A 26,025-nucleotide genomic window follows, 5' to 3' on the forward strand; every position below is an offset into this window, starting at 1 on the left:
CAGTTTTAAACCTACAGTGTGAGGAGAGGAGATCTAGGATTGCTTAAATGAAATCAAACAGTTATTGTTGCATTTTTATTCCGATAGAATAAGGGAGTTACAAAAAATAATAGTTTTTTTCTACCTGTACAATGTCGCAGTGACTTAAATAACAAAGGGTAAACGGCATCGAGACTGCTTCAAGAATTTGTACAACTTTTGATCATAATCACAATCAAACTCGATTGAGCGAAAGTCAACAATATATACACTTGTACTTTTGGTTTTCACATTAAAACTGGTCTGAATAATATATACAATCAGACCTCTGCTACAAAACGGACCGTTGTATGTAAACATACCTAGACGCCAATAGGATCACATATAAAACCAAACATACCGTCTCTATCAACATTACGATTCCCAATTATTACGATTCCCAACATTACACAATATTCCATTCAACGTTCTAAAAAATTATTTATTCAAAAAATAAGCACAATGATTTAAACAAATTCTTGAGTATAAAGTCCATTTATACCTAATACTGTAAAACAAATACTTAGTACTACATCATACTTATGAATATAGGGTAAAATTTTAACGGGAATGTAAAACAGGAATTAGGTGATACAAGAGGATCATACAAGGATATGACCCTTGCTTAAGGTAATATAATTGAAATTTTAAATCAGAATTGAATTATAAGGCCTGGGCAAGGATATAAAATCCATCCTCAGTTACTATTATACGTCTGAAAACCCCTGCATTTCTTATTTTTACCAGCCCACCTTAACTGAGATATCATATTTGTTTCTTGAAAGTGTTGTACTGATATAAACTTCAGAACGAAAAAACCCAAATAACTCATTATGGTTTGGTTTTAAAATTGTCATCCAATAGTTAAACAATTGCCTATGGCATTTGTTTATACAATATTGGTTTGATATTGTAGGATTAATATGTTTAAGTTTAAATAATTCAAAGTATTTGCAATTTACTCTTTCTGTGGCAAATTTTGTACTTGAGGAAATAGAGTAAATAGTAACTGAGGGGAAAACTGATTAGAAACTATAAATATCAACAACACCTCTGGTTAGCTCAAGTAAGGGTTTATCTTCAACAAATACAACAAGTTAATATTATGTAAGGCAAATTGTATAATCAATCAATAGCCGGGCATAGTACACTCCCACTGATACGCCTTTAGATATAGTTTTTTAAGTTTCTCATTCCAATAAATATAGGCAAGATAATTTAACATTCAGGTAAACCTTAAATTAACCAACAAACAAACATGGCAGTAAAAAGCTTTTGATTTTCACTAGGCAGTAATGTTCATAAACTCATTTCATCGCATACAGAAACTTCCATCGTGTTTTAAAAAACTGTATTACATTTTTTATCATAACTAAATGATAAGTTATTTGCATGAATTTTTAGTTACATAAAAGCAATTTTATAAACAAGAAATACCCATTATACCATGCCTTCAACTTAAACTGACTAAAACAGAAAGGTAGTAAAAACCTAAGTAGATTCCACAACATGACTGGCTTTGTAATAATTGAAAATCAAAAAGAAGATGGGAGTATTGACATAATCAATTCATTAGCATTCTTGTATGTGAAAATGTGAGCTAATTCTGGTTTAAATCAATTGCAAACATGAAATTCTTAAAAATAACAAATTACAAACAACCTTCATCAATGAAAAATACCAAATAATCAAATTAAAACACACAATTTACTATACATTATAATCAATCAAAACATTCACAAAGTAACTCTTACAAATCTTTGTTTGTAATAACAAATAATTATCTTTATATACATTATTCATTCATAATAGAACAATGTAAATAATTCAGTAATCAACTTGTTTAAGAACAATTTAGATGTAGATGTAATAAATTAAACAGGGACATTAAAGTCAGATACCATTGACTATACACCGGGTTTTAGTTCTTTTGGATCTTAACAATTCTTTAACACGATATATCTCAGTCAAATTTTAGGGGTGAGACTGTTTTTAGTTTGGTGATAATATTGACAAACGACTAAAAAACTAGTGTAACTTCCTTCAATAGTTTATTTGACGTTTTCTTTACACCCATGTTAAAAACATTTACCAAATTTAAAACTTCTTATACCCTACCACATAGTGGTGAATTAGCCAAATAATTTTAATACATTGGAATATAAAGACTTTAGATAATGATAATGAACAATAGGTGAATCTTATAAGGATGAAAGGTGTGAAGTAATTTAACTCAACTACTCAAAATGTAGTGAGAAGTGTTTTGTTGTTTTATTGAAGTATGATAAATAAATGAGGACCAAAATAAAGAAGACCAAAGTAATTCTTGCTGGGCATAAATTTCTCAACAACTGTTTAAAACAAATTGGTATTCAAGAATGTTTTAATATTCTATAGGTCAACCATGAAATTGAGCAAGGGTGTATGAAATGAGCATAATACAGAACATAACCATGACTAAGGCATAATAGAATTAAGGCATCCACCAACTACTGACAACAACAGTGCAAACAAGATAGTGATGAGACTGCATCCATAGTGGTTCTAGTCTCGCACATCAAACGATTTAGGATAAAATTTAAGAGTACTCACGATTAAGGCTGACTAGAAGTTTGAAATATACTTTCACAGTTGGTTGGATAAAAGCCATGTTTTCACAGAGAGCATTCTGACTGATTCCCCATTGGAAGAAAACGTTCGTGGGATTTAGAAATTAGAATAATCAAAAAAATAAATAAATAGTAATTTTGAGAACAGTAAAATTCTTTTACATCAACAGGAAGTCTTTAAGTATCTATCTGAAACATTGTCTGTTGGTTAAAAAATATTTAGCTATTTGATTTTTAATAAATTTTGAAAAAAGTGTTACAAAATAATTTGAGAATATTACTTTTTAGGTTTGCATTAGGGTAGGGGAAACAATTTAAATCCACTTTTCAACAATATAGCATTGCATGTCTGTCGTGTTTTAGTTATCATTAGTTTTATCTACACCGGAGACATTTTGCAAAGAGATCAACTAAAATACTTAAGAGTAAACGTACAAACCCTTTAAAAGTGAATATGCTAGGTGTGAACCCCTCTTGCAAGGAACTCTGATGCTAGCAACACACGCAAACTTTGCCAATCATACATCCCATCGTCTAGAACCACTAGGTCAGAAACGACCAATTTTCCTAGGTACCTGATAAACACTATAGTTAGAGCATGGAGCATAGCTATTACGATACATTACAGCAAGGTAACTTATTTACCCTACGTAGACAGTCTTGAACCGGCCCATCTGCCAGCAGCCATATTGTATGACATAATAAAGTGATTAACAATAAATTTAATGCAAACAGTATCAAGGTGGAATATTATTTGATGATGTATTATTACATATGAACCGTTAACCTTTTACAAAACCGTTACTACTATATAGAGGAACAAATTTACAAATAACTTAAAAAACAATTCTGAGCAGTTGATAGTACACAGCGCCAGTTTTTCAACTTGTAATTGGCCAACTTGGATTTGCCGCAGCAGTTTTGACCTAGAAACATTTGTCTACCCAACTCCCATTCTACAAATTTTTCAGCAAAAACCTTCTAGAAGAGGTGAAACATCAAGTTTAATAAGTTGTGTGCTGCGTATAACTATTCCCTTTACAGCCAGTTGAGAAATCTGTTCATTCTAACTCAATGTCACAATGACAAGTGCTTTTTATTTCTGCAAAACCTAAAGAAAAAGATACTGCTAAATTTAGGAAAAATCTGTTTTCAGAATCTAGAGATTTTCAAGGTTATAACAAACAGCTGCTGGCTGAGGTAACAAGTCACTTTCTTACATCTAATTAAAGACACATTATGACTGAACAGTACCATTACATCGACATTTCAAATGTTTAAAATAACATTTTAAATACTCTGTCTGCCTTCCAAAGAAACACTTTACAAACAAGTATAATTCGTCATCTTAAAATCAGACAGTAACAAACATATTTGTACAAAATTCAAAGTGCATTTAATTGTTAGATTGCCATTTTTATGGTCAAATTTTGTTGCAGTACATAGTAAATTTAAATTAGTACATGAATGTGCATTTTCCCCATTGAAGTTTTGAATAAATAGTTGGTAAATAATTACCCTTTCAGAGGAAAAAATTATTACTAATTTTTCAGAGGTCATGAAACTTCAAAATTCCTGAAGTCCAAAATTTTAAGAGAAAGTATTTCAACATTTGAGCCCTTTGTTAACAAAATTTTTATTGGAAAAAGTATTTACGATAGGTATATTAATTGAGATATTTAACTTTTCCTACAAATTACCACTGTACAAAATAGTTCCCAGAGAAGTTAAAATATTTTATACCCCATAAAAAATATTTTATCATTTCTTGAATACAACATTTAAATAATCAAAATCCAAAGATAACCAGATTTTACAGAATAAACCATGTACTTGCAACAATTCTGCTAAACATACTCTAGTTAAACGCACTTTGAAGTTAAGCAACAGTAACAACATTGCTATATAAGTACAGAGCAACTTAGCGAAATTCAGTTCATTCAATGTTTTTCAGCCAGGGATGGGGATCATGGATGTTTACATAAATAAATGTTTGATCTATGTAATTAGTTACAAATTTGAAGGACTAAAGAACAAATCTACAGAAAAATGTTTCTAAGTTGTATACTATTCAGTCGTAAAACAAAACAAAACAAGGCATCACTGTTCAAACTGGTTAAATACAATGGTAAAAAGTTAGAGGAAAACTATTGGTTGACAGTCTAGACTTCAATCATAATCATCAATTCCACCTCCACAATTTGGTTACAGGAGCTCATGAATCTTGAGGTAAACATACAAGAATAAAACAAAAATTAGGCTATATTGATACTTAAGAAAATTTTAGAAAGTCGTTTGAATAGGTATTAAATATGTTATTAAAACAAACAGTCTACCCGTAGTTAACTATACCCATGATAGAAAATTATCTTTTTTATAACAAACCCCTGCATTTTCTTCTCCAATTATATTATTTATTTAAGGTGATGTACCGTAGTATCTGAAATTAGCTGACCATCATTTCATAAAAATCTCTAATTGTTAAAAACACTCAATCCATGATACCCCCCTGACTGAAAGGTGCTAATATAATTATACAAAATACAAAACACTATAATAATGGAATAACAATTTAAGCTCGAACAAAGTAGAACTTTGGTTCCACTTCAATTCAACCATTGTTAACTAAAACTATGAAGGTAATTATTATTGTACTGTTAAGTGATGCCGGCTACACAAAACTGGAGTTCTGTATTTTCGTTTTCGCCCTGGAAAATATAATCAGCATCAGAAGAAAGTACACAAGTAATCTTCTCAATGGATTTTATCAGTAAATTATATTTTATCTTACCCAGAATCAACTATAGAAAAAATAAACGGTATCAGCATTCTGACACATACTTTCTCCCATAAGATTGTCAACAACCTTTCTCATGTGTAAGCGGTAAGTGTAAATAAATACACGGAAATGGGATTTGTAAAATTTTCTTCAGAATTTAAAGGACTATAACATACTAAATTTTTATCAAAATTGTTCTAGCCAATTTTGGGAAAATCCGATTTTCCGTTATTTTATGGGGATTTTTATGGGAAAATAACATAATCCACCATAACTTTTGAACCGTAATTTTTACAGAAATGGGATTTGTACCATTTTGTTCAGAATATAAAGGACTATAACATACTAAATTTTTATCAAAATCGTTCGGGCCATTTTTGAGAAAATCCTATTTTTCCAGTTTTTTATGGGGTTTTATGGGAAAATCCCCATTAAAAATACCACGGATTAGAACCTACATTTCTATGTTAGAGCAACGAGAATTCAGTGAGAGAATTTAGTCATTCATTAATGGCCAAATAATATAAATTATCCAAAATTATAATTGAATGGTATTTTGACATCGTCCTATACTGTACTCACAGATGTTTTACAGTTGGGAGGGAGGGTCGTGAGAAGTGGTGGCTGACGTGGCCACTGGCCGACTGAGAGGCATGAACGCTGACCCGAGACTAGGCTTAAACTGACACGCGGTGCTTGGCTTGATGGGACACAGCTCCATCAGGCTCAGATCCAGCATAGGCTTGCGGTTACTGCAAACAACAGACAATTAGCTGATACTTGAAGGTTATACTCTTGAATTCCGACCGATGGATCATAAACAAAAACAAATGACATAACTGGTCCGAATCCTATACTAATAACATTAACGTGGTTTTGACAGTTCCATTTAGGCAATGTTAAATAATGTTTACTTTCGGGCCAGTAAGTTTATGATACATACCGTGTCGTAGTATTCGTGTTGTGTGTTAAGGATTAAAGTTCACAAGGGCATAGGTTGTAAGGATTTTTGTCATGAAAGCCGGCTAATCTGAATGAGAAAGAGTTCACTATGGCACAAGAAATAGAAACTTTACACTATACACAAAAGTCAGAATATTTCACTGTCATTTTCAACCAAATAATATTGAAGTTGGCCATAAATATGTCTCCAGACCCAATTGTAAACCTGACTATTGGACTATCCTATCAAATATCTATTTTAATATTATGATTTAATTGTGAGCGTGTTTTTCAATAGTGAGAAAGTTTTCCTTCCCTAAAATGTTTTTTGTCTTCTAAATAGGTGGACAAACAACTAAAATAGTGCTCTGAACCACAGAGTCAAGACATTGTCATTACCTAGAAGGCATATTGATGATATGTAGGACTTGTACCATACAATTTTTTATACTGAACATGTGTATTGCACAATTAGTTATCCTTTACAAAAATGCCAAAATTTATTTTATTTGAAAATGGATTTCCGCGATAAAAGTATTCTGTCTACCACCAGATCCGCTTCATAGGCTATTTTTACCTAACATCTTCTGAGAACTTGAGGCTAACTCGTTCACAGCCATCTGGAGGTTCTCGTGCAAGAAATTTGTTGATTCGAGGAGAAGTTCCTGGTCTACTGTCTTGTTCTGGAGAGGAATCACCACTTCCTACAGACAAAAAATTATCATTTTACACTTAACCTTCATAAATCTACTGGCATTTGATACTTTGTAACTTTACATATGTTTTGTTCGTAGCATTCCACAACAAAGTAAAGTCACCTAAATTAGTACAAAATTAAAGATTCTTTACTTTATGGATGGTTCATAACAAAATCAATGACATTGGTTAAACACCTTGTAATCGTCTATCCTCTATGAGTCGTGTTGCGACCTCATAAAACCAATAAATTGTGATGACCACTCAGGATGGTTTTGTTAACTAAATATTTTTGTTTAGTTTGGCCGACCAGTGAAAATATGTAGCCTTAGTATGTTGTTATTTATTGTTCAATGATTTTTGTAACTAATTATTATAATTGTTGTAATTGTTTAAATGTTATTTGTGTCAATAATGTGTGTTCAATCAGATTTAAAACTAGAGCAATGAAGCTCGTGTTAACCTATCTTATTGCAGCCAATGCATCAATTCTAGAAGAAAAAATTAACAAGTTACCTAGTTTTCAAAGCAAGGTCAAAATCCAAAACAAATTTAATTAAGACTTTAGAAAGTTATATTACCTTGGAAGTCACTTGAAGGACGAGAAGCCAGTTCAAAGTTGCCGACCACTAGAGGTGATCCAGACTCCCGAGAAGGAGGTCCTGCAATGGTAATTACACATAAATACAAAAGGAACAACAAATTTTGGCGTGACGCAATAAAATACAAAATCATTATTTAAGCAGCTACATTTCCTCCACAATGGTGCTCTCTACCTTAACAAACTACCAGAGCACCTCAAGAGAGAAACCCCAGACTGTTCAAGAAGCACCTGACAACATGGCTTATGGACCGGCCGTTCTACTCAGAGGATGAATTCCTAAACAATAAGCTAGTTTAAAAATACCTAAATAAATCGATAACAAATTATAATTGTAATTGCAAATAATTGTACCTGATGCATGAATGTTCTCTAGGAATATTTCAATCAATAATTTGTCTATGGTTTATTGTCTAAGACAAAAGAACCTATACCCTGTCTCAGGTTAAGTTAAGGCAAACTACCTTAACTGTAGGGCAGAACAGAATAATGGATGATCTCACAGTAAATCTCATGAGCCACATCACAACCTCATTGAATGTAACACTTGAAAGTATAAATTTTATGAATAATATGAAAAATTAACCAAGATACTGTATTATTTAAAGTTTTGCAAGACAAACAATTGTGGGTTTCTCTTGTGTAAATCAGAAAACTTGTGGTGTTGGACTTGGAAGTATATGAAGTTCATTTTAAAACTTAGTTGGCTGTTTAATATGTGTCAAACATAAAATTATTTGTTTTATAATAACTTAGATTACAGTACCATGATGTTTTCTCAAGTATTTGATCAGGCATAATTGAAGATTTTAATAATTCAAGATATTTCCGCCTTCGAGTGGCGAATTTAGTGAGGCATGACAAATGAGATTTAGAGCGAGTCCAGCCATCATTCCAGTCTACGCTTTACTCCTGTAACATGCCTTAACTTAACCTGAAAGATCAAATGTAAGCACTCTAGCTGGATGAGAGAAGAAATCTTGTAAGATAAAAGATAAATCTAAAGACTAACCATCAACCATTGGACTATGGTTTGAAACAACCATTTGATCATAAATTAAGGTTTTGTGTTACTATACCTGAAGAGTGAGAACTAAAGGCCGGAGTCTGTGTGTTGACTGAGCGAGTGGAGCGGAGTAGATCTGCTAGTGGAGCACGATGACCTTCAGGAGTAGCTTGATGTACGAGCTGCAACTGAAACAAGTCGAGATCCTTGTTAACAAAGCACACAGGGACTATCATTACTATACTTCTATGTTGAATAAACTTACTTAGACTTAAGACTTCAAAAATATTCTAATTCATAATTACCTGTTTAAATGATTTTAGAGGATATGCTTATAGTTCTAAAAATAGTATATTTCATCACTAGGGCTTAAAGTGACTCTTTTTGACCCAAGCTCAAGTTTCACGATCGAAGCAAAGCCGAGGTCGGATACTAGCGACGTCTAAAAGACACTTTTTAGGGAGTGAAAGAGCTACTTTAGACCTGCAACGCATGTATTAAAAACTGCTGTTTTTGCTACGGTATGACAAAAAAGCTTTTAATCACACTGCAGCAAAACCTGCTATTATCAATTCATGCGGTGCAGGGGTATAAGGTTGTTTTATTTCCACGCTAGGTCATTGAAAAAAATCTACTATCCAATGTTTGTTCACATAAATGTTCCTCACTATTTTTAGTTTAGGTTCATAACATGGAAGTGGAAGTTAAGGTTTTTTTACATATTTGTATAAACTAACTATGAAATGAATTTGTAACTCCTCTTCCCTTCATACAATCTAAAAAGTACTTTGCAACATAAGCTTCAGGAGGGCAGAAAATTGAATCTAATAAGTTTGCTACAGTTGTGTTTTTGCGACCACAATCACTCTAATCGGTAAACATTTGTTTATACTACTGACTTTTTACAATTGATTTTTGGATACTGAAGCAGTTACCCGACCATAACGAACAGCTGTAACCAATGTTTTATTAACACAATTGCTGCGACCCACCAATGACAGGCATAGCCCCGGTGCTGCGCAGCGTCAAGCAAACCAGCTTGGTTTTAAAATATTTCAGGTCTGACGAATAGTAAATGCCCCAAATGTAAATGGCGAATGGTGATGTTCTGCGTTACGAGGAGAGTCGAGGTAGTTTGCTGAAACACTCACAGATAGCAGCACTGCCTGGAACTAGCCAGTCCCATTGTATTGCCAATTGGAGGGAGAAAGACGGGACAACAAGTTGATTTCTAAGCTTGCTAGAAGGGGATTTTATGGGGTTATTTACTACCAACCTACACCACAATAAAGCACCCATTCCTAACTAAACGGAGGCATAAAAATACCCGTTCTTCTTGGTGTGCTGCTGCGCAGAAATTGAATGGAATGTAGGCGATGCCGGCACTCAACTGTGAGCGTTCAGCGTGGCAGAAAGGAACTTTAGCACTCACCGGTGAGTGGCTTGTAGCGAGCGTTTTAAAAAATATATAGGCCTAGTTAAATAAGCCAATCGAAGAGAGAGTTCGCTTCAGTATGAAATTAGTAATTTACATCAACGCACCCTGATGGGCCTTAATTCAACTATGTTCATTAACATTCTAAAACTGGCTAAAAATATTTATTGTTAAAATGTTTTGTTTTGTTTCTGTTTTACCATATAAACATTTGAATTGAATACCTTTTCATTCATATAGCGGTGTTTTATTTTATGCAGATATCACTATAGAGTCTAGTGGTATTTGTAGGCAATGATTTAACCTTCAGTAAATGCAACTGATACTTATGTTTGAAATCCCCACCTTTTCTTCCTCCCGCTCGGTGCTCAGAGTGGATGTGGCTCGCAGTACGAGTCGCTCTATCTCCTGGTTGAGCCCCTCTATTGAGCTGCGCATCGGAGCTCTGCTGCGGCCGGGGGGAGAGAACGGTGGAGGCGTGGCTGTCTGAGACCCGTGCTCCGTGGAGCCAATTGGAGCCAACATCAAACCAAAGGCTGCAGTCCGTTCACGGCTCGACCCCACGCGTTGGAGCCTTAACAGGTAAATCATATGGGCACTTTATGTAATATAAACAAATAACACATGATTGTTTTAATGTGTGGTTGTTTTCAACGTTGAGATGAAATGCTTTAATAAATTCAAAATAATAAGTGCTGTCTAAGAAGTGTTTTAGTTAGCAATGGGGAATAAAGAGCATGGATTCAAGACAATTCGATGATAGCATAGAACAACAGAGGCAAATTATGTGAATAATGACGTGAATAATGATCTATGATGTGAAAAAAAAACTCACAATGCTTGTCTACAAAATTTAGATACCTTTTCAAAAACACAAAAGATTACTTTTGTATTTCTATGTCTGGGTACATAGCATACAATTCCAGCTTAGGTCTTGCATTGCATGGTTAAAATGCAATGCTAAATGTACCTTAATGTCCTCACATTAAGTCTTGTTATGAATGGACGTCAACATTATATCACCATTGAAAAGTAGCCAACTTGGTAAAACACTTTCACAACAACAAACCCTGGGAGTGCCAAATTTGCACATCTGTTTTGTTTGGTTCCAATTTAGGTTGTAAGGCTTTGCCAGGTGTACTTGCCTCGTGTTCTACATTATATTGGCAAAAGGGTTACAAATTGCTGTCAAATAAGAAAATAGCTTTATTTTGGACAAAACTAGGGTTTATTTCATGTTTACACCTAAAAACTGAAATATAAAATTTGTTTGAATTGAAAATTAGTAAAAGTACCTGTGTCTGATGTATTTCTCAAGCTTGTCTTCGTTTGAAGGAGTTTCACAATGGCGATGAGCTTTTCTCGGATCTCCCATAGTTTCTTCAGTCTACAACATTCACTTGTTTTAACATGGAAGTTTTATTCATGGAAAAGAATTTTGACGATTAACAGTACATAGCAACTAGATAAAGCATGAATTCATGCTAGAGGTGGATTCATTTTTCTAATCTGTAGATTTGCGGTCTTCTATAGGCCTACAACGCCGACACACCATAGCCTACAGTTTGTGCATGTGGTATTTTAAGGAAAATATGAATGATGAGTGAATGATATGATGAGCTGTTGACAGTATTGAACCGGTAACCATTTGATTAGGACAGCTATGCAAGCAACATCAACTCACAGCTCAACTACCATGCATTATTAGTTAGTGTGATAGAACCGATAACCATTTGATTAGGACAGCTATGCAAGCAACATCCACTCAACTACGCGGCAATATTTATTAGTTAGTGATATGATTGAATGCATTTGTTACTGACAGCGACTCCTTAGCTACTCAGTGCTGTTTTGTGTACGCCTACCTGAGTTGCTTTGTCCACTTGCAGCAGTCCACTGTACATGTCCCTCGGCCACTGACCCATCAGATAGATAGTGTCCAAGGATGCAGTTCTTCTGATGGTGCTCAGGTACTCTAGCCTCTTGCTTTTACCTACATACATACAACAATAGTCTAATTGTTCTTGAATACAATAGATTATTTGCTTCGTTATTAAAGAAAAGCAAAATTAGGGATGAATTGACGATAGTGCCAGATGGCGACCTTTTAGTAGAGAGGTTCACAAGCCTTCATGAGGGAAAAGGGTTATTTGTAAGATTTTTTTTATACAAAAAAATATTAGAAGCTTTCTCGGAACGAAAGGTAGAAAAAATTCTGTTTACAAGAGACATAGAAATAATCTTTATTAAATGAAATGAAAATTGTCTTTATTTGAGAGGCGAAGTTAGGACTAACAAGTCTTCTCTGACACTTAACCTCTAAAACATAGCCTGAAACTATTCATCTTAATAAATCCTTATATATAATACGTGAAGGCGATTTCTACAAAACACTACTCCTCCGTTAATAATGGACGGATTTTTACAAACTATGTGTCAAAATTAAGTATTTTTTGTGTAGACGCCCCCTTTCACCAATTCCTGTAATAAAAGTTGTCGGGCTTTGCCCCACAGGCCATCAAAATCCCAATGTATTTCTTATGAAGAAAAGATTTTGTTTACCTTAAAAATGCTTTAACAAACGAATAATTTGTATTAATTACAGCTGTTCATAGTAAACATATTATGATACATGCATGAGCGTTTGTTTTCAGAGTGAGTTCATTTTCAGTTTTGATAACTGGAGTGGAGTGATTGATTACATTCTCTTCAAGTTGACTCTAAGTCATCGGAAATTATGACTGTCAGTTGTTTTAAAATAACACCTGTAATACTTTGCAATTGCTCGAATTCGAGCAACAGGTGAACTAGTAAAATAAAATAATTGAATCGAAATTGACATACTATAAACCTATAGGCCTAAACATGATTAAATGATGAAACGGATTAGGCCTACGGTAACCCTAAAATGAATAATTTACACAATACAAGCCATTAAAAATGCATCACACCAGCGCCAAAGACTCATGCCTGCTCCTCAAAATAATGGATTCGATCTCTGCCCACACCTTACACCGTTTACTCTAGCTTTTATGTGGTCAGGAAGAGAATTTCATATTGGAAACATACCAAGAAAGATTTATAGTAAACTGTTGAGTAGTGAATAAAAGATAAAAACCTCTACCAGTGGCAAAGGTGAATATGCATTAAAGTAAGCCTATTAAAGTTAGAAACTAAATTAAAGTTATCAGATAAATATTTTGGAATTGATATGGCAGAAGACGGAGGTTGTGGATTCCCAAAGTTATTTTAGCTTCATTTATGAAAGTACGGTAATTTGAAATTGGATGCAGCATGTTCACACCGTCTTACGGAAAATATGAATCTAAGTAGCCTAACCCAGGAATATTGTGCTCGCTAAAGCCAGCTGGAAACCTCAGTAGTCATGTCATTGGTCACCATGTCACGGTTGTTGAAATGAGTCAAAATTTGAGTTTTTACTCACATAATTTTAAAGTTCAGAGGAAGTTACTCTGCAAAATGTTTGATACTGCGAATACCTGTCTAAATTGAAGTGGGAGTGAATCTGTAACTCGTCAGCCCACGGGTGGTAGAGTGGGTTTATATGGGGCCGATTTACCGAATAGGCACAGTAGACACGTGCCTAGGGCGCGAGGAAATTGACTTTTTTGCGGGGCGCCAAAAAATTGGAAAATAAACAAAAAATTGCCGTTGTATTTGCATGATCGCAGTAAACTTCTTATAATCCCTCCCGGCCGTGTAGACATAGTAACCGTCTCCCGTAATTGAGGCAAAATTCTTACTATTTTCCAAGGTCGTGTAGACATAATTATTGCCTTCCATGATCGCAGCATTCGCAGCAATATATGAACATATCCCGCGGTCGTGAGGAGATTATCATCGTCTACCGCGAATGAGGCAAAATTCTGATCACCCCTCGCGGCCATGAAGACATCATTATATCGTCCCCCGCAGTCGTTTGTACATAGTAATCGCCTCCTGCGATTGCGGCAAAATGGTAATCATCTCCCACTCCCTCGGCCGTGTATTGTATAGATCATCGTCTTCCGCGAATGAGACAGAATTCTGACCTTTTCCCGCGGTCATGTGGGCATTATAATTGTTTTGCGCGATCGTGGCATTTTAATGTGTAGAAATCATTATTGTATCTCCCATGGTGCTGTAGATATCTTAATCGTCTCCTATGGTCGTGAAGACATCGTAATTATTGTTTCCTGCGATTGCGGCAAAATGTTAATCATATCTCACAGTCGTGTGGCGATCATCATCGTCTTCTGCAATCGCGGCAAAATTCTTGCTGTTTCCTGCGTTCGTGTGGACATTATCATCGCCTTCCGTAATCGCGGCAATATTCTGATCATCCCCCGCGGCTCTGTAGATATCACCAACGTCTTCTTGGACAGCGGAAAATTCTGATAATCCCTCGCGGCCATGTGTAGACTTATTGCCGTCTCCCGCGGTCACGGAAACATCACTGTTGTTATTCGCGATGGCGGTAAATTGAAAATTCCAGGTGGATATACAAAATTCATGCATAATTCCCGGTTCAATAAACTCAAGCATAATTCACGGATTCCCGGTTTTCCTGGTCGGTGGACACCCTGTATATATATTGCAAAGGGGCGCTACTATTAGTAGTGCCTAGGGCGCTGACAGAGTCAAAAACGGGCCTGGGTTTATATGTATTGTGATGTCATTGATGTAAGTTAAGAATAGTAGTGAACCCAGAACAGATCCTAGAGGAACCCCTCTAGTAAGTTAGTCTGCTCCCAAGCAGAACATTTGTCACCGACTTTGAAACACTGCTGACAACCAGACAGATAGGACTCAATCCAGTTAGAGCAATAAAACAAGATGGTATATGCAGTCGAACGCCTTTAAAAAGTCAAAGCGGGTTAAAATTGTGGCCAATATCATAGTTTTATTCATTTTATCATCAATATTTTCATGTCTCTCAATTTTTCATTGAAAAGGTGCCATAGAAAATATTCCTCAAAGTGTCACACCGAACATTTAACATCCTCATTTCTCTCAACATGACGATGGACTATCAATCCTATACTTTAACTTACTTGTTAGATTCCACGTCTAACCACTGAGAGGTACATTTAAATACTTCTCTATGGCCCAGCACATGGTAGCCTAGTGAATTAAAACTGTAGCCAATCAAATTTAAAAGAAGAATAAGCATTTATTTACAAACCACGAGGAGTCGCACACTGTCTTATTGTCCGGTAATTCTAAAACAATAGGAGACGCACATGGTGGAATCGAACCAGTACATGACAAAAAGCGGTCACTAGACTGAAATTAGGAGATGAAGGATGGCAAAAAGTATGTCACAGTGTTCCTGGAATGTGGTGTGTTATACACAGTAAAGGCTGACGATACCGACAACCAATAAATATAATCTTTACGCCCTGTCATTTAGACAGCTATGCAACCTCTCGCAGATTAACTTAGTCTGCAGGTTTGATGCGACGGGGGTATTTGTAAATTGGTAAATACTGGTTGATTGACAATCAAACGTCTATTTCTGTTGGGACTCAATGCATTTTGTCTCTCATCATATTTTTCCTGTTTGTGTGAATGTAGCGTTGTAAAATGCTAAGTTAGTGGGGGGGTAGGAGAGAATCCTGTAGGGTTTGGAGGACCTGGACTATGCGGAGGTTGACCTTTGAATACTGGGAGTGGAAATCCCATATCGGTAAAAGCTGCAGAACTTTGGTGAGTTGAGGATTACTAGAGTTGAGGGGGGGGGGTGTAACTCACACACAATAAGTAGGCCTAATAGCACCCTTTGGAGCCTAGAGATAAATAACTTTTAGACCTCTCTGTCGCATAGGGAGACAATTCAATTAATGAAGTTTAATTTAACTTTCCAATTTAGATTCAAAGACCCACTGAGTCTAAGACTTTGCCGTGTCATGTCACCAAATTGCTATTTGAGATTTGATGGTTTGTGCAAGAATATTCACAAAAATACACAATACATATCACTTAAAATCCTTAGGGAAATTAGACCAGCCAATTAAATCAGCCTTAGCCTTGCACTTAAATAAAAAAATGTCATTGTTTAAAAACAACGTTAGGCCTAGGCTACTTTAAGAACTTTAAGTTAACTAAAAACAAGGGTAGGGGCCTAGGTTAAAGTTAAAATTGTACTGGGGTTTTCGGGGTTGCTTGGATACAAAACAAGGTTGACATGCAAAAATCGCTGAGATTTGTGATTTCTCTGCTGACACAGTGTAGACTACATTTTCTCATTGAAGGTTGGTTTAAATTTACCAACTCAGTACGGTACTGTACGGTGCCCATAAGCACTGCTTAGGTCTAATTATAAAATAAGTTGACAAAATGTAAGTTAGGCCAAGGTACAAGACAACTAAACTTTATACACGGAGGATACGCGTCCGGAAACCAGACGTGGAACCGTACATGGATTAGGCGTAGGGCAGTTTGACGTCACCGGGTCGTGGGGGCCTGGAACGCCATTACCACAACGATACGATGCACAGCCAGCGGTGTTTGTGGTGTAGTGGATAGAGTGCTCGGCTGATATGCAAGAGGTCCCTGGGTCGAATCCCCATCGGTAACCTTAACTTTTTGTTAAAGATCTTGCTTTGAATTTCATTTCTTCAGCAAGTTTGGTTGGTTAGGTACCAGTATAGTTATGACAGTAACTGCCGGATGCCTAATCCACTTTCGGTTACCGGAATCGTATCCTCAGCAAACTTTATAACCTAGGCCTATGCCTCAGGGATCTGAGCTTGTCAAGTTAGAATCTGATAACTTAACATGATAGGCCTAGGCCCTGGTCATTTTCATCGGTACATGCAGAATTCAAGTAAAAATATCTAAGTAGGGCTTAGTGTGTTTGGTATCTTTAATAGGCCAACTAAATTGAACAGACTAGGCCCTAATTTATATTTAATTTTAAAAATTTGTGAGAAACACATCACTTTGATATTTACAAAATGAAATGTTTATATAATGGTTATGAGTTCCAATACAGCTATTCTATTTGGAAACATATACTAATATTGAAATGTGGCATATATGCTAAGTGTACAAGCTCACCTCTGTAATTTACGGCCCCGGGGCTTCTAAGTCCAGACAAAGGAGGATCGGGAGAAGTTCTTGATTTCCAAGAAGAAGTAGGAGATAACGTAGGACTATTATTTTGACTTTGTATGAGATTACTGTTCTGTCTAGTTAATGAAGACATCGGCAACGTAGCTTTCATCGGCCCATGTTTAGAAGAAGGGGACGACTTACGCACCCATTGACTACTTTGTCCCGACATCTTGTCATTCACTTCAACTGTGACAGTTTTCAACAAATAACATACTTTCCTGTTTCAATTACATCTTCTAGTAGCAATCTGAAATAACAAATTACCATTTAGAGCTCCCGGTTGAACAAAGGAAAGTCCAAATCGACTAACATACTAAAATCTGACACAAAGGGACCTGAGTTCTTTGTTGACTTGACAATCCCTGACCCTGTCCACCACTCGTAGTACTACACTCACACTCACTACAACGCTAGCAAACAACACACACAAGTCAGTAAAGTAATACACTCACAATCGATTCTATCGAATATTCTGGCCGATGAATGGCCATTTACTTAATGTAATTATTCAACCCTACCAACACATTAGAGTAATCTTTTCATGGTATCTCTTGAAATTTGACTAAATGCACCTTACATATTTGTTTGTTACATGCAATCGTTTTATATGAATCTGCATTTTGATAATATAGTTTTATAAGGGCGTTACCAATACCTATGATTTTTTTATATGTGATTTGTAGATTACTAAGGAAGCCTAGGACGATAATAATATTTCGAAATTCATTATAAATTAGTATTGAAAGGTCGCATTCGATTGTCGAACTGTCAAACTAATAACAGCTGATTCGTGCACGTCATCAATGTCGTCTGCAAGTTTTCCCGCGAAAACAGGAGAATTTGAATTGTTATAGAAAGACACAGAGTTAGGGCATGCATATTTGTATCCATCGGTATTTTTTTTAAGAATTTGTGAGTAGTTTAAGGTTTTTATGAGGTTAATCTTAATTTTTATAAAACAAAAACCGTGTTGAATAACTAATTTTACTTACTTCTACAGATAAAAATGTTTTAAAATTGGGAGGTGTTGAGAGTAGCCTGTATAATCTTGTAAATATTCAGATTATTTTACACCGGTAATATAAAATAAAATAATAGTAATATAATAATATAAATATCTATCTCTATTAATGCAATAGAGTTTTCTCTGTTACGCCCCTTTTTTTAGCTATCCTAATTAACAGATTTTCACTATTGAGGTGTCATTAGATCCATAAAACCTGCTACCTAAAACAAAAGATAACGAAACGTTAATTTCGGTAATGGCTTTGCCTCCTTTTGTTTCAATTATTTACGGAAAGTAAATAAAAAAGAGACGTCTTATAACACTTAAAACATATATCTACGCTTATACTGTTACCATTGACTATTGGGTATTAATAGTCAAAGCTATTACTCACAAGACGGTAAATATACAAAAAAGATGGTAAGTGGTGATCGATTTCGATTGGACACTCCAATCATCATCAGACCCAATAGGCGAATCTATATTATTTGCCTATTGGGTCTGATGATGATTGGGGCGTCGATCACCACTTAAGTTACCATTTTTTTATATTTACCGTCTTGTGAGTAACAGTATAAGCGTAAATATATGTTTTAAGTTTTGTAAAAGACGTCTCTTTTATTTACTTTCCGTAAATTTAATAACACGTACAATGCTGATCAGGAAGTTATTCGATTATTTCCAAAGTTCATTTTCAAAGATCCAGTGTTGTTGAATGTTGAGGAACTTATATGAATTGAAATCTCTTTGTAATGTACACAAGTGCTAGGCTCTTGTGAATTCTGTTTCATATTAGGACTACCCACTATGCATGGCAATGAGAAAATAAATAAAATAAGATTATAAAGCCAAGGTTACGCTGGGTCTGATGAGGATTAAGCTTTGTTCCCATAACCCCCTTGCTGGTTCATGAACTCATTCAAGTGTAGCAAGCCCTAGACATTTATGCAAAATTTCATCAAAATCAGACCAGATTTACTGGTCTAAGTGCCGATAGACGCGCAAAGATACACACGGATTTATATTTCCATAAAACATAAAAATTTGATCGTATAAGGGGCGGTTCACGAGCTCGGGACTTCATAGTCTGCGACCAGACGTTGGTCCCGGACTATATAAGCGACGACCAAAAAATGGGTTCACGAGTCAGAGCCTAATGATGTCAAAGCCGGGCCCAGTGTAGGTCGAGACCAAATCCATAGCGGAGCCTAATGACAGGGATTCGCAGGGAATTTCTGTTGAGACGTTGGTAACAACCAGTAACAACAGTCAGGAAACACATGTGAAGCCACTGCTGTTGACATACGCACTTCCATACAATAGGATGATCGTGAAAAAAGGCTGAACCAAAACGTCCAAACCGATTATTTTTCTCGTATTTCATTGTCCCAATGCTCGCCTATGATAATCTATCTAAGTTGATTTATTGATTTATAAACACAACAATCCACGTTTGTATGAAATCAGATAATGGAAGTCTTTAGTGAAATATATTTTTCTGTGTGCATTTATAATTCAATTAACGTGCATGACATAAAATAACCGGGTATTTATAACCGGATGAAAGCCTATTTTGCATAAATGCCCGATAATTAAGGATGGTGATTTTTGGATAGGACAATTTTAACTAAACTTATTTAAATGGTACAATTATTGAAACTAAAATGTATTTAGAGGTAGGTACTGATTATTAGATATAAAAATCGTATGTGTGTGCTGGATTTAATGGCTGTAACCAAAGAATATTCTTTCCGTTATTCTTACACTCTATAATAATCTAACTGTAAAATGTTGAAAATAATATTCTGCAATTAACTCGTAATATTATTTATGTTAACAGCTATGGTTTTTAATTTACATTTTGTGTTGTTGCGATTTTTAAAATCAGTTTCATTACAATGCGTTTATATTTACTAGGTAGGAAGGATTTACTAGTATTATATTATATTTACTAGTAGGAAAACATTGTTTTTTTTTCTTTGGGCATACAGTAGTTTCGAACTGAAAATTTGATTTGTTCTGCTTTCATTACCAAACAAATAGCTACCATCCAAACTTTACTAACATCCAATAAATCACCAGTTTCTTGATGAAAAGTGCCATCAGCCAAAAATATTAGTGTAACTAACTTTTTTTTCAATTTAGAATACTGCAATGGATTTTGCTGTCGGGAAATCCGTGCCTTGGAGTGAACGCCTCAAATGACTCATTGACGGTATCTTTGGAACATTTTAATCTATCTTAAAAATTCATCAAGTCATAAAAGGGTTTTAGTCATGATAACGAGCTGGTCTTATGCGAGGTAGTGGAGTGATGGTACATAATTGTTAACATAATACAGTATAGATATTTCATAGTCATATTCAATACACACGGCGACCAGTGAGTACAACACAAGAGACGGTGATATCACCGCGAACCGTACTCAACGACTGACGGTTTGCTTGATGTTTCCCATGGCAAAAAACTATTTCTGATAATTATGTTGGATAACGAAGGTTTAACTGTGGCTGATTAGTTATATTTATATTCTACGCATAATTCTGTCGTTAAAATTGTAATAACATGGGGTTTATCAGTAAAATATCTTTGTTATGATACTACTTTGTTACGTGCATAATTTATCTGTTGTTTGATGATTTTTTCATGTTTTATGAGCCTTTTTACCATTTTTACATATTTTTTAAATATGGTGTTGTGGGTAATGAAATTGTCGGAATTTAATGAGGAACCATATTTAAACATTAGCTTTTAACAAATAATAAAAATTAAGGAGCTAATTAGATAAAACCGGCATCATGTCACGTTAAACCTGCCTCCTACCAGGTCTGAGTTGGAGACCAAACACCATTGTTCTTTTGGGCCCGAACCATCTCATTTGGGCTCGGACTTGACTCGTGAACCCACCAGGACTAATGATCAGAGCCGGGACTATCTGTAATTGGACTCGTGAACCCAACTTTTAAAACCGGGTTTTATCCCTACTAGGGGTGTGCGATGCAGCATATTTTTTTCGATTCGATGCATCGATGCGATTCAAAGAATTTCGATTCGAATCGATGCGATTCGATTCGATGCAGCACGGCATAATTTTCTTCAAAAATTAAATACAACATGTGTTTCTGTAATGGATCCATTACCTTAAAAAAGTTAAAGTAAAAAATGTACTAAATAAAATTATGAACAAGAGGATAGTTGCTGACCTAACCTCATTAATGGACACTGCTAATTTTATGGTTTGCCTAAGGAAATTCACCCTTCACTAACAATTAGAATAAGCCTATATCAATAAAGCAATCGTTAAGTTTATTATTATTGACCTGTATTAAATAAAATAGAGTTTATTTTATGATGTGCAGGTAGTATTGTTACTTAGTTTTCACATTTATATTTGTTGGCTTTCAATACTTTTGGTTCATTCTTAAATCAGCATGAACCAAAAAAGTTGATAATCAGTATTTACTACTACAATAGGATCTTAGGCTGGATCCGGTTTTATTTATACTAGGGATGGACGAGATTGGATTTTTAGTTCGAGACGAGACGAGACGAGATTTTTTATTTCTCATAAAATTTCGAGACGAGATAGAGACGGGATTTCCCTTCTCATACACAACGGGAAATGCACATTCAAAAATTTTACCTGATTTTGTAACATTGTTAGATGACTGTTTAAATAAAAAAATAATGATAATAGGCAAGAATATTTACAATCTTTTATTAAAAAACATCAGAATAACTGCCTACGATTAGGAAACATAGGTAGTGATATCAGTTAGGATAGAGTTAAACTTATCCTAAAATAAAATAAATCATAAAATAAAAGCAATATTAATTTTTATAAAATAGTTGGTACTGTACTTGTTTTGACTTTTTATAGTAATAAAACATTCCTCACGCTGCTTACACAACAAAACTTCTCAAATGTTATTAAAGTAATATTATTAAAATAATTAAAGCAATATTTACATTTAAAGAATTAATTCATTAAGAACGCCTTCGCAAAGGAAACGCAACTACAACACGCTCCTGTATTGCGGGTATTGCATTGACTTTCTGCAGGCGTTTTTAATTTTTTTTTATTTTTTTTTATTCTCGTCTTGATAAAAATCTCGGCCAAAAAGAAATCTCATCTCGTGTAACGAGATTTAAAATTTCCCGAAATTTCGAGACTTGACCATCCCTAATTTATACAATTAACACTAAATGGGCGAGTATTCGAGATTTTGAGTTCGAGTAGAGTACGGCCTTGAAACTCGAGCTTATATTTGAACTCGCTAGTTTGGTATAAAATTGTAAGATCAATATTTGTTGAAATGTAACTTGTGTTAGAATAAAATGATGGATAATTTGTATTACTGTAGATTCTACAGTCATACAAACAAATATAGAAATAAGCAAGAGGTAGTTGTCTTGTCCTAACATATTTTTATAGCTGTCACGACAGAATAGGTCAACTCAAAGCAGTCGCCGGCGACTGACTGGCAATGGTATACTGACTTGACACAGAATAGAATGACATGATCGTAGTGTTTAGAGTAGGCCTAGGCCTAGTGTTTCACAATAGAAAATTTCACTACTGAACTGTTACGTAAGCAATAAATTTATGTTTATAAAAGTCAGAATAGAAACACTATAAAGGCAAAACAATAGAAGGGAGGCAGGCGTTGTGCAATGACCTCGAAATGAGCTGAATAGTAACATTGAGTAGGGGGTTGGAAGGGGGGGAAGGGAAGGGTGAGACCTTTGAGCTATATTTAGACTAGACTTTCACCACTTCCCAAATGGCTGGGTATGGGGATTACAATAGCAGGTTATTTCCTTGCCTGGTTTGACTTTTGTCTTTTTGTGTAGGAGATTTGAATAATCAAAAATATAATTTGAATTGACCACAATTATTTAGCATTGATAATACAATTTGCAAGGGAGGACCAGGAGGAAATAGAACAAAACACTAAAATTAATAGAATAACACACAAAGTAAACAAGAAATTAAATACAGAACATGGTGATTTAACACTGTCACTGTCACTCAATTTTGTTGTCTAGAAGGGTCGGTGAACTAATCAATAAATAGCCAAAACCAGTTTCCTCCCCCTCTTCTCTCTCAGTCTCACCACCACCCCTCCCCCCCTGAGCCGGGAGGCCCAGCACTTTGTCCTTGAAACACCCTAGCCTCTGAAACAATAAACCCTTACACCTGCGTTGCTGTTTTGAACAGGTTTATGAATGTGTTCACTATTTTTCATTTTCCAGAATTAACTATCAATTATTATTATTTGCAAGTTACAAATAGGAAACTACATGACATTATGGTATTCAATTACCCATGTATTATAAAAAATGTATAATTCATTACTTATTTTGATAATAAAAAGCATTCATTACAGCACGCAGCACTTATTGATATATATATATATATATATATATATATATATATATATAATCATCAAAGTATCTGTTACTTTATACAAAATAAAATAGGTACAAAATTGTGTGGCCAGTCAAACTTTATAAACAAACATTTTATTCTATAAAATACAGATGGTAAATAGGGGTTGGTTTAAAGGAAATAAAATACAAAACAGATTAATTAATTATTTTGATAAACGATAGAAAGGTTATGGGATTGATTGAACTAAAATAACCACAGGGAATCTTAATTAGAAAAGTCGTCAACCACAATCTGTTCAGTACATCGCTAGAGAGAGAGGGGGAGAGAGAGAGATAGCAGATAAGGGCGTTTGATAGGGAATATGAAAAAGTAAACAAACAAGGAACAACGACGCGACAATACTCGTTTATAGCCTTATTGTCTCGACCACTACATTTGCACACGTGACCACTTTTTGTTTCTTCCTTATCTTTCATCCGTCCCAAAATGGAATTCCTGAAATAGTTTGTTGGTATAATCTTCCCTCACACACAAGGCGCAGAGCTCAGTGCGCACTGTAGGTTGCCACGGCAACCGTGTGTCGTCATTAGCGACTTAGCCAATCACGCACGCGCACTGCGTTGTAGATTACGATACGAATAACCCTCTGACTTCGATGTTGTAATTGAATCGAATTTTTCTAATGATGCGTAATGCAGGGATGAAACTGAACATCTAGACAAGTTTAGGTTATTTATTTTGTTCTAAAAATAAAAATAATACATTTAAAGGTCTGACTTATTGATACAGACATTTTTTAGTATAATTTCGTGTTGAGGACACTCGCACGCCGGTTGTCTGAGACTGAATTCTGACCGTCTGACATCTTGAAATGTAGATTGTATTGTGTTGTGCAATATCATCTGCCTGCAGAGAGAACAGCTGAAAATAACCTTTAGCTGTTTTGAACTAAATAGTGTACTAAGTTGGTTACTAAAGTTGTTAGCGTGATTACTAAACCAATAGATATCAAATAAATAAATGTTAAATAAAATATCTATCCATCCCTGTCGGCTGTCGGTATCGGCGGAATCGGGCGAAATCGATGTTTGGCAATCGATTCTTGATACCGATATTCCTAGTATCGGCAATGTCCGAGTATCGGTGGTAGCGATAATTGACACTTCCCTATCTAAAACTCATTTTAGAGTCCTAAATTAGTTTTAAATATGCATCGGGATGTAATCGTTGCATCGGGAGTTAACCGCTGCATCGGTCTTTTTCGATGCATCGAGGCCAAATCGATGCATCGTGATTTCGATGCATGCTGAATCGAATCGCGATTCGATGCATCGAATCGAATCGAATCGAAATTTCGATGCATTTTCGATGCATCGCACACCCCTAATCCCTACACTAATTGGGTGCCGCCTATCAGTTTGGTCCGCGGCTTATATAGTCTCGAGCTCGTGAACCCGATTTTTTAAGTCGCGGCCCAAATACCGGTTATTTCCGGATTCTGGGCTCGGACTACGATAGTCCCGAGCTCGTGAACCGCCCCTAAGTGTTTTTGGCCTCAGGGGACACTGAAATGGAAATGTAAATCAATCCTGGGTCTAGACCTTACGACAATAAAATAATAGCTAGAAAACTATGGTAATAGCTTATTCCCTATTAGAGGGACGATGAACAAATAGATGATAAACAACAATAAATAGGGGAAATAACCTAAAACCAAAACCCCATGCTAAAAATCAATTTAACATCAATACAACATAGTAGTATTTGATGACGGTCCAAGTATGGAATGGTGGTATGGCAATTAATTTCTGATTTATTATGTTCTGATTCCTTTCTTTCCTGTATTTAGTTCCTAAGTTAGAGTAGTTTTCTAATGTTATGTTACGACTCATACATTCACATTCTGAATATTGCTAAAAGATAAATAAGACACAAACATACTCAAGATATATGCACTTTATTGTGATATACAATATAGCGTACAAACACAACATGACAGTTGAAACTATAAAGAGTACGGTATGAAATAAATTGTAAATAAATAGAAAGTAATGACTAGAAAGTACGGTGTCAGGAAACAAGAATATTCGTAAGAAAATGCAGTTTCCTTAATAAGCTTACAACGTGTAGCAGAGGTTCGATTATTAATTGGTCAAACTGGGCTCAAAAAACCCAAATCATGTTTTAAAAGTCAGAAACCAACTAATTTAAACTTACGAGTTGATTAATCTGGAAAATAATATAAACTGATAATGAAGTAAAATTGTCCAAGTTAGAATACGAGTTCATTATAGCTGAAACGTTTGAATTGTTTATGCCAACAAAATTAGAGTTATTTTTGTTGTTGGATTATTATTTGAAAGGAATTTGTGTTCTAATGAAAGAATGAATACTAATTACAATTTTAAATCTGTGCAGT

The 26,025-nt window shown here is 35.1% G+C and overlaps 1 protein-coding gene across 1 annotated transcript; it reads right to left on the bottom strand.

Annotated features, from left to right (window-relative positions):
* Window positions 1–61: 61 nt before the first annotated feature.
* Window positions 62–17,588, bottom strand: LOC129003112 (protein FAM117B-like). The gene is made up of 9 exons (XM_054431352.1): window positions 17,149–17,588; window positions 11,952–12,079; window positions 11,382–11,473; window positions 10,432–10,660; window positions 8,725–8,839; window positions 7,626–7,706; window positions 6,926–7,052; window positions 5,989–6,158; window positions 62–5,335 (listed from the first exon to the last, which is right to left on the bottom strand). Exons 1-8 carry the CDS (start codon window positions 17,372–17,374, stop codon window positions 5,996–5,998), a joined length of 1,161 nt encoding a protein of 386 aa, XP_054287327.1. The 5' UTR covers window positions 17,375–17,588; the 3' UTR covers window positions 62–5,335; window positions 5,989–5,995.
* Between the last annotated feature and the right edge of the window lie 8,437 nt (window positions 17,589–26,025).

The sequence above is a fragment of the Macrosteles quadrilineatus genome, unplaced genomic scaffold, assembly GCF_028750875.1.
Source record: "Macrosteles quadrilineatus isolate MER2022 unplaced genomic scaffold, UCM_ALF_1.0 Scaffold_9__3_contigs__length_116548681, whole genome shotgun sequence".
NCBI classification, from domain to species: Eukaryota; Metazoa; Arthropoda; class Insecta; order Hemiptera; family Cicadellidae; genus Macrosteles; species Macrosteles quadrilineatus.

Coding starts and splice junctions, on each gene's coding strand:
- LOC129003112 (XM_054431352.1), bottom strand. CDS start 17,374: ATGTCGGGACAAAGTAGTCAATGGGTGCGTAAGTCGTCCCCTTCTTCT. Junction 8,840..10,431: donor CCGAGCGGGAGGAAGAAAAG/GTGGGGATTTCA, acceptor GACTTGTTTCAG/TTGCAGCTCGTACATCAAGC. Junction 6,159..6,925: donor AAGTTCTCAGAAGATGTTAG/GTAAAAATAGCC, acceptor TGTTGTTTGCAG/TAACCGCAAGCCTATGCTGG.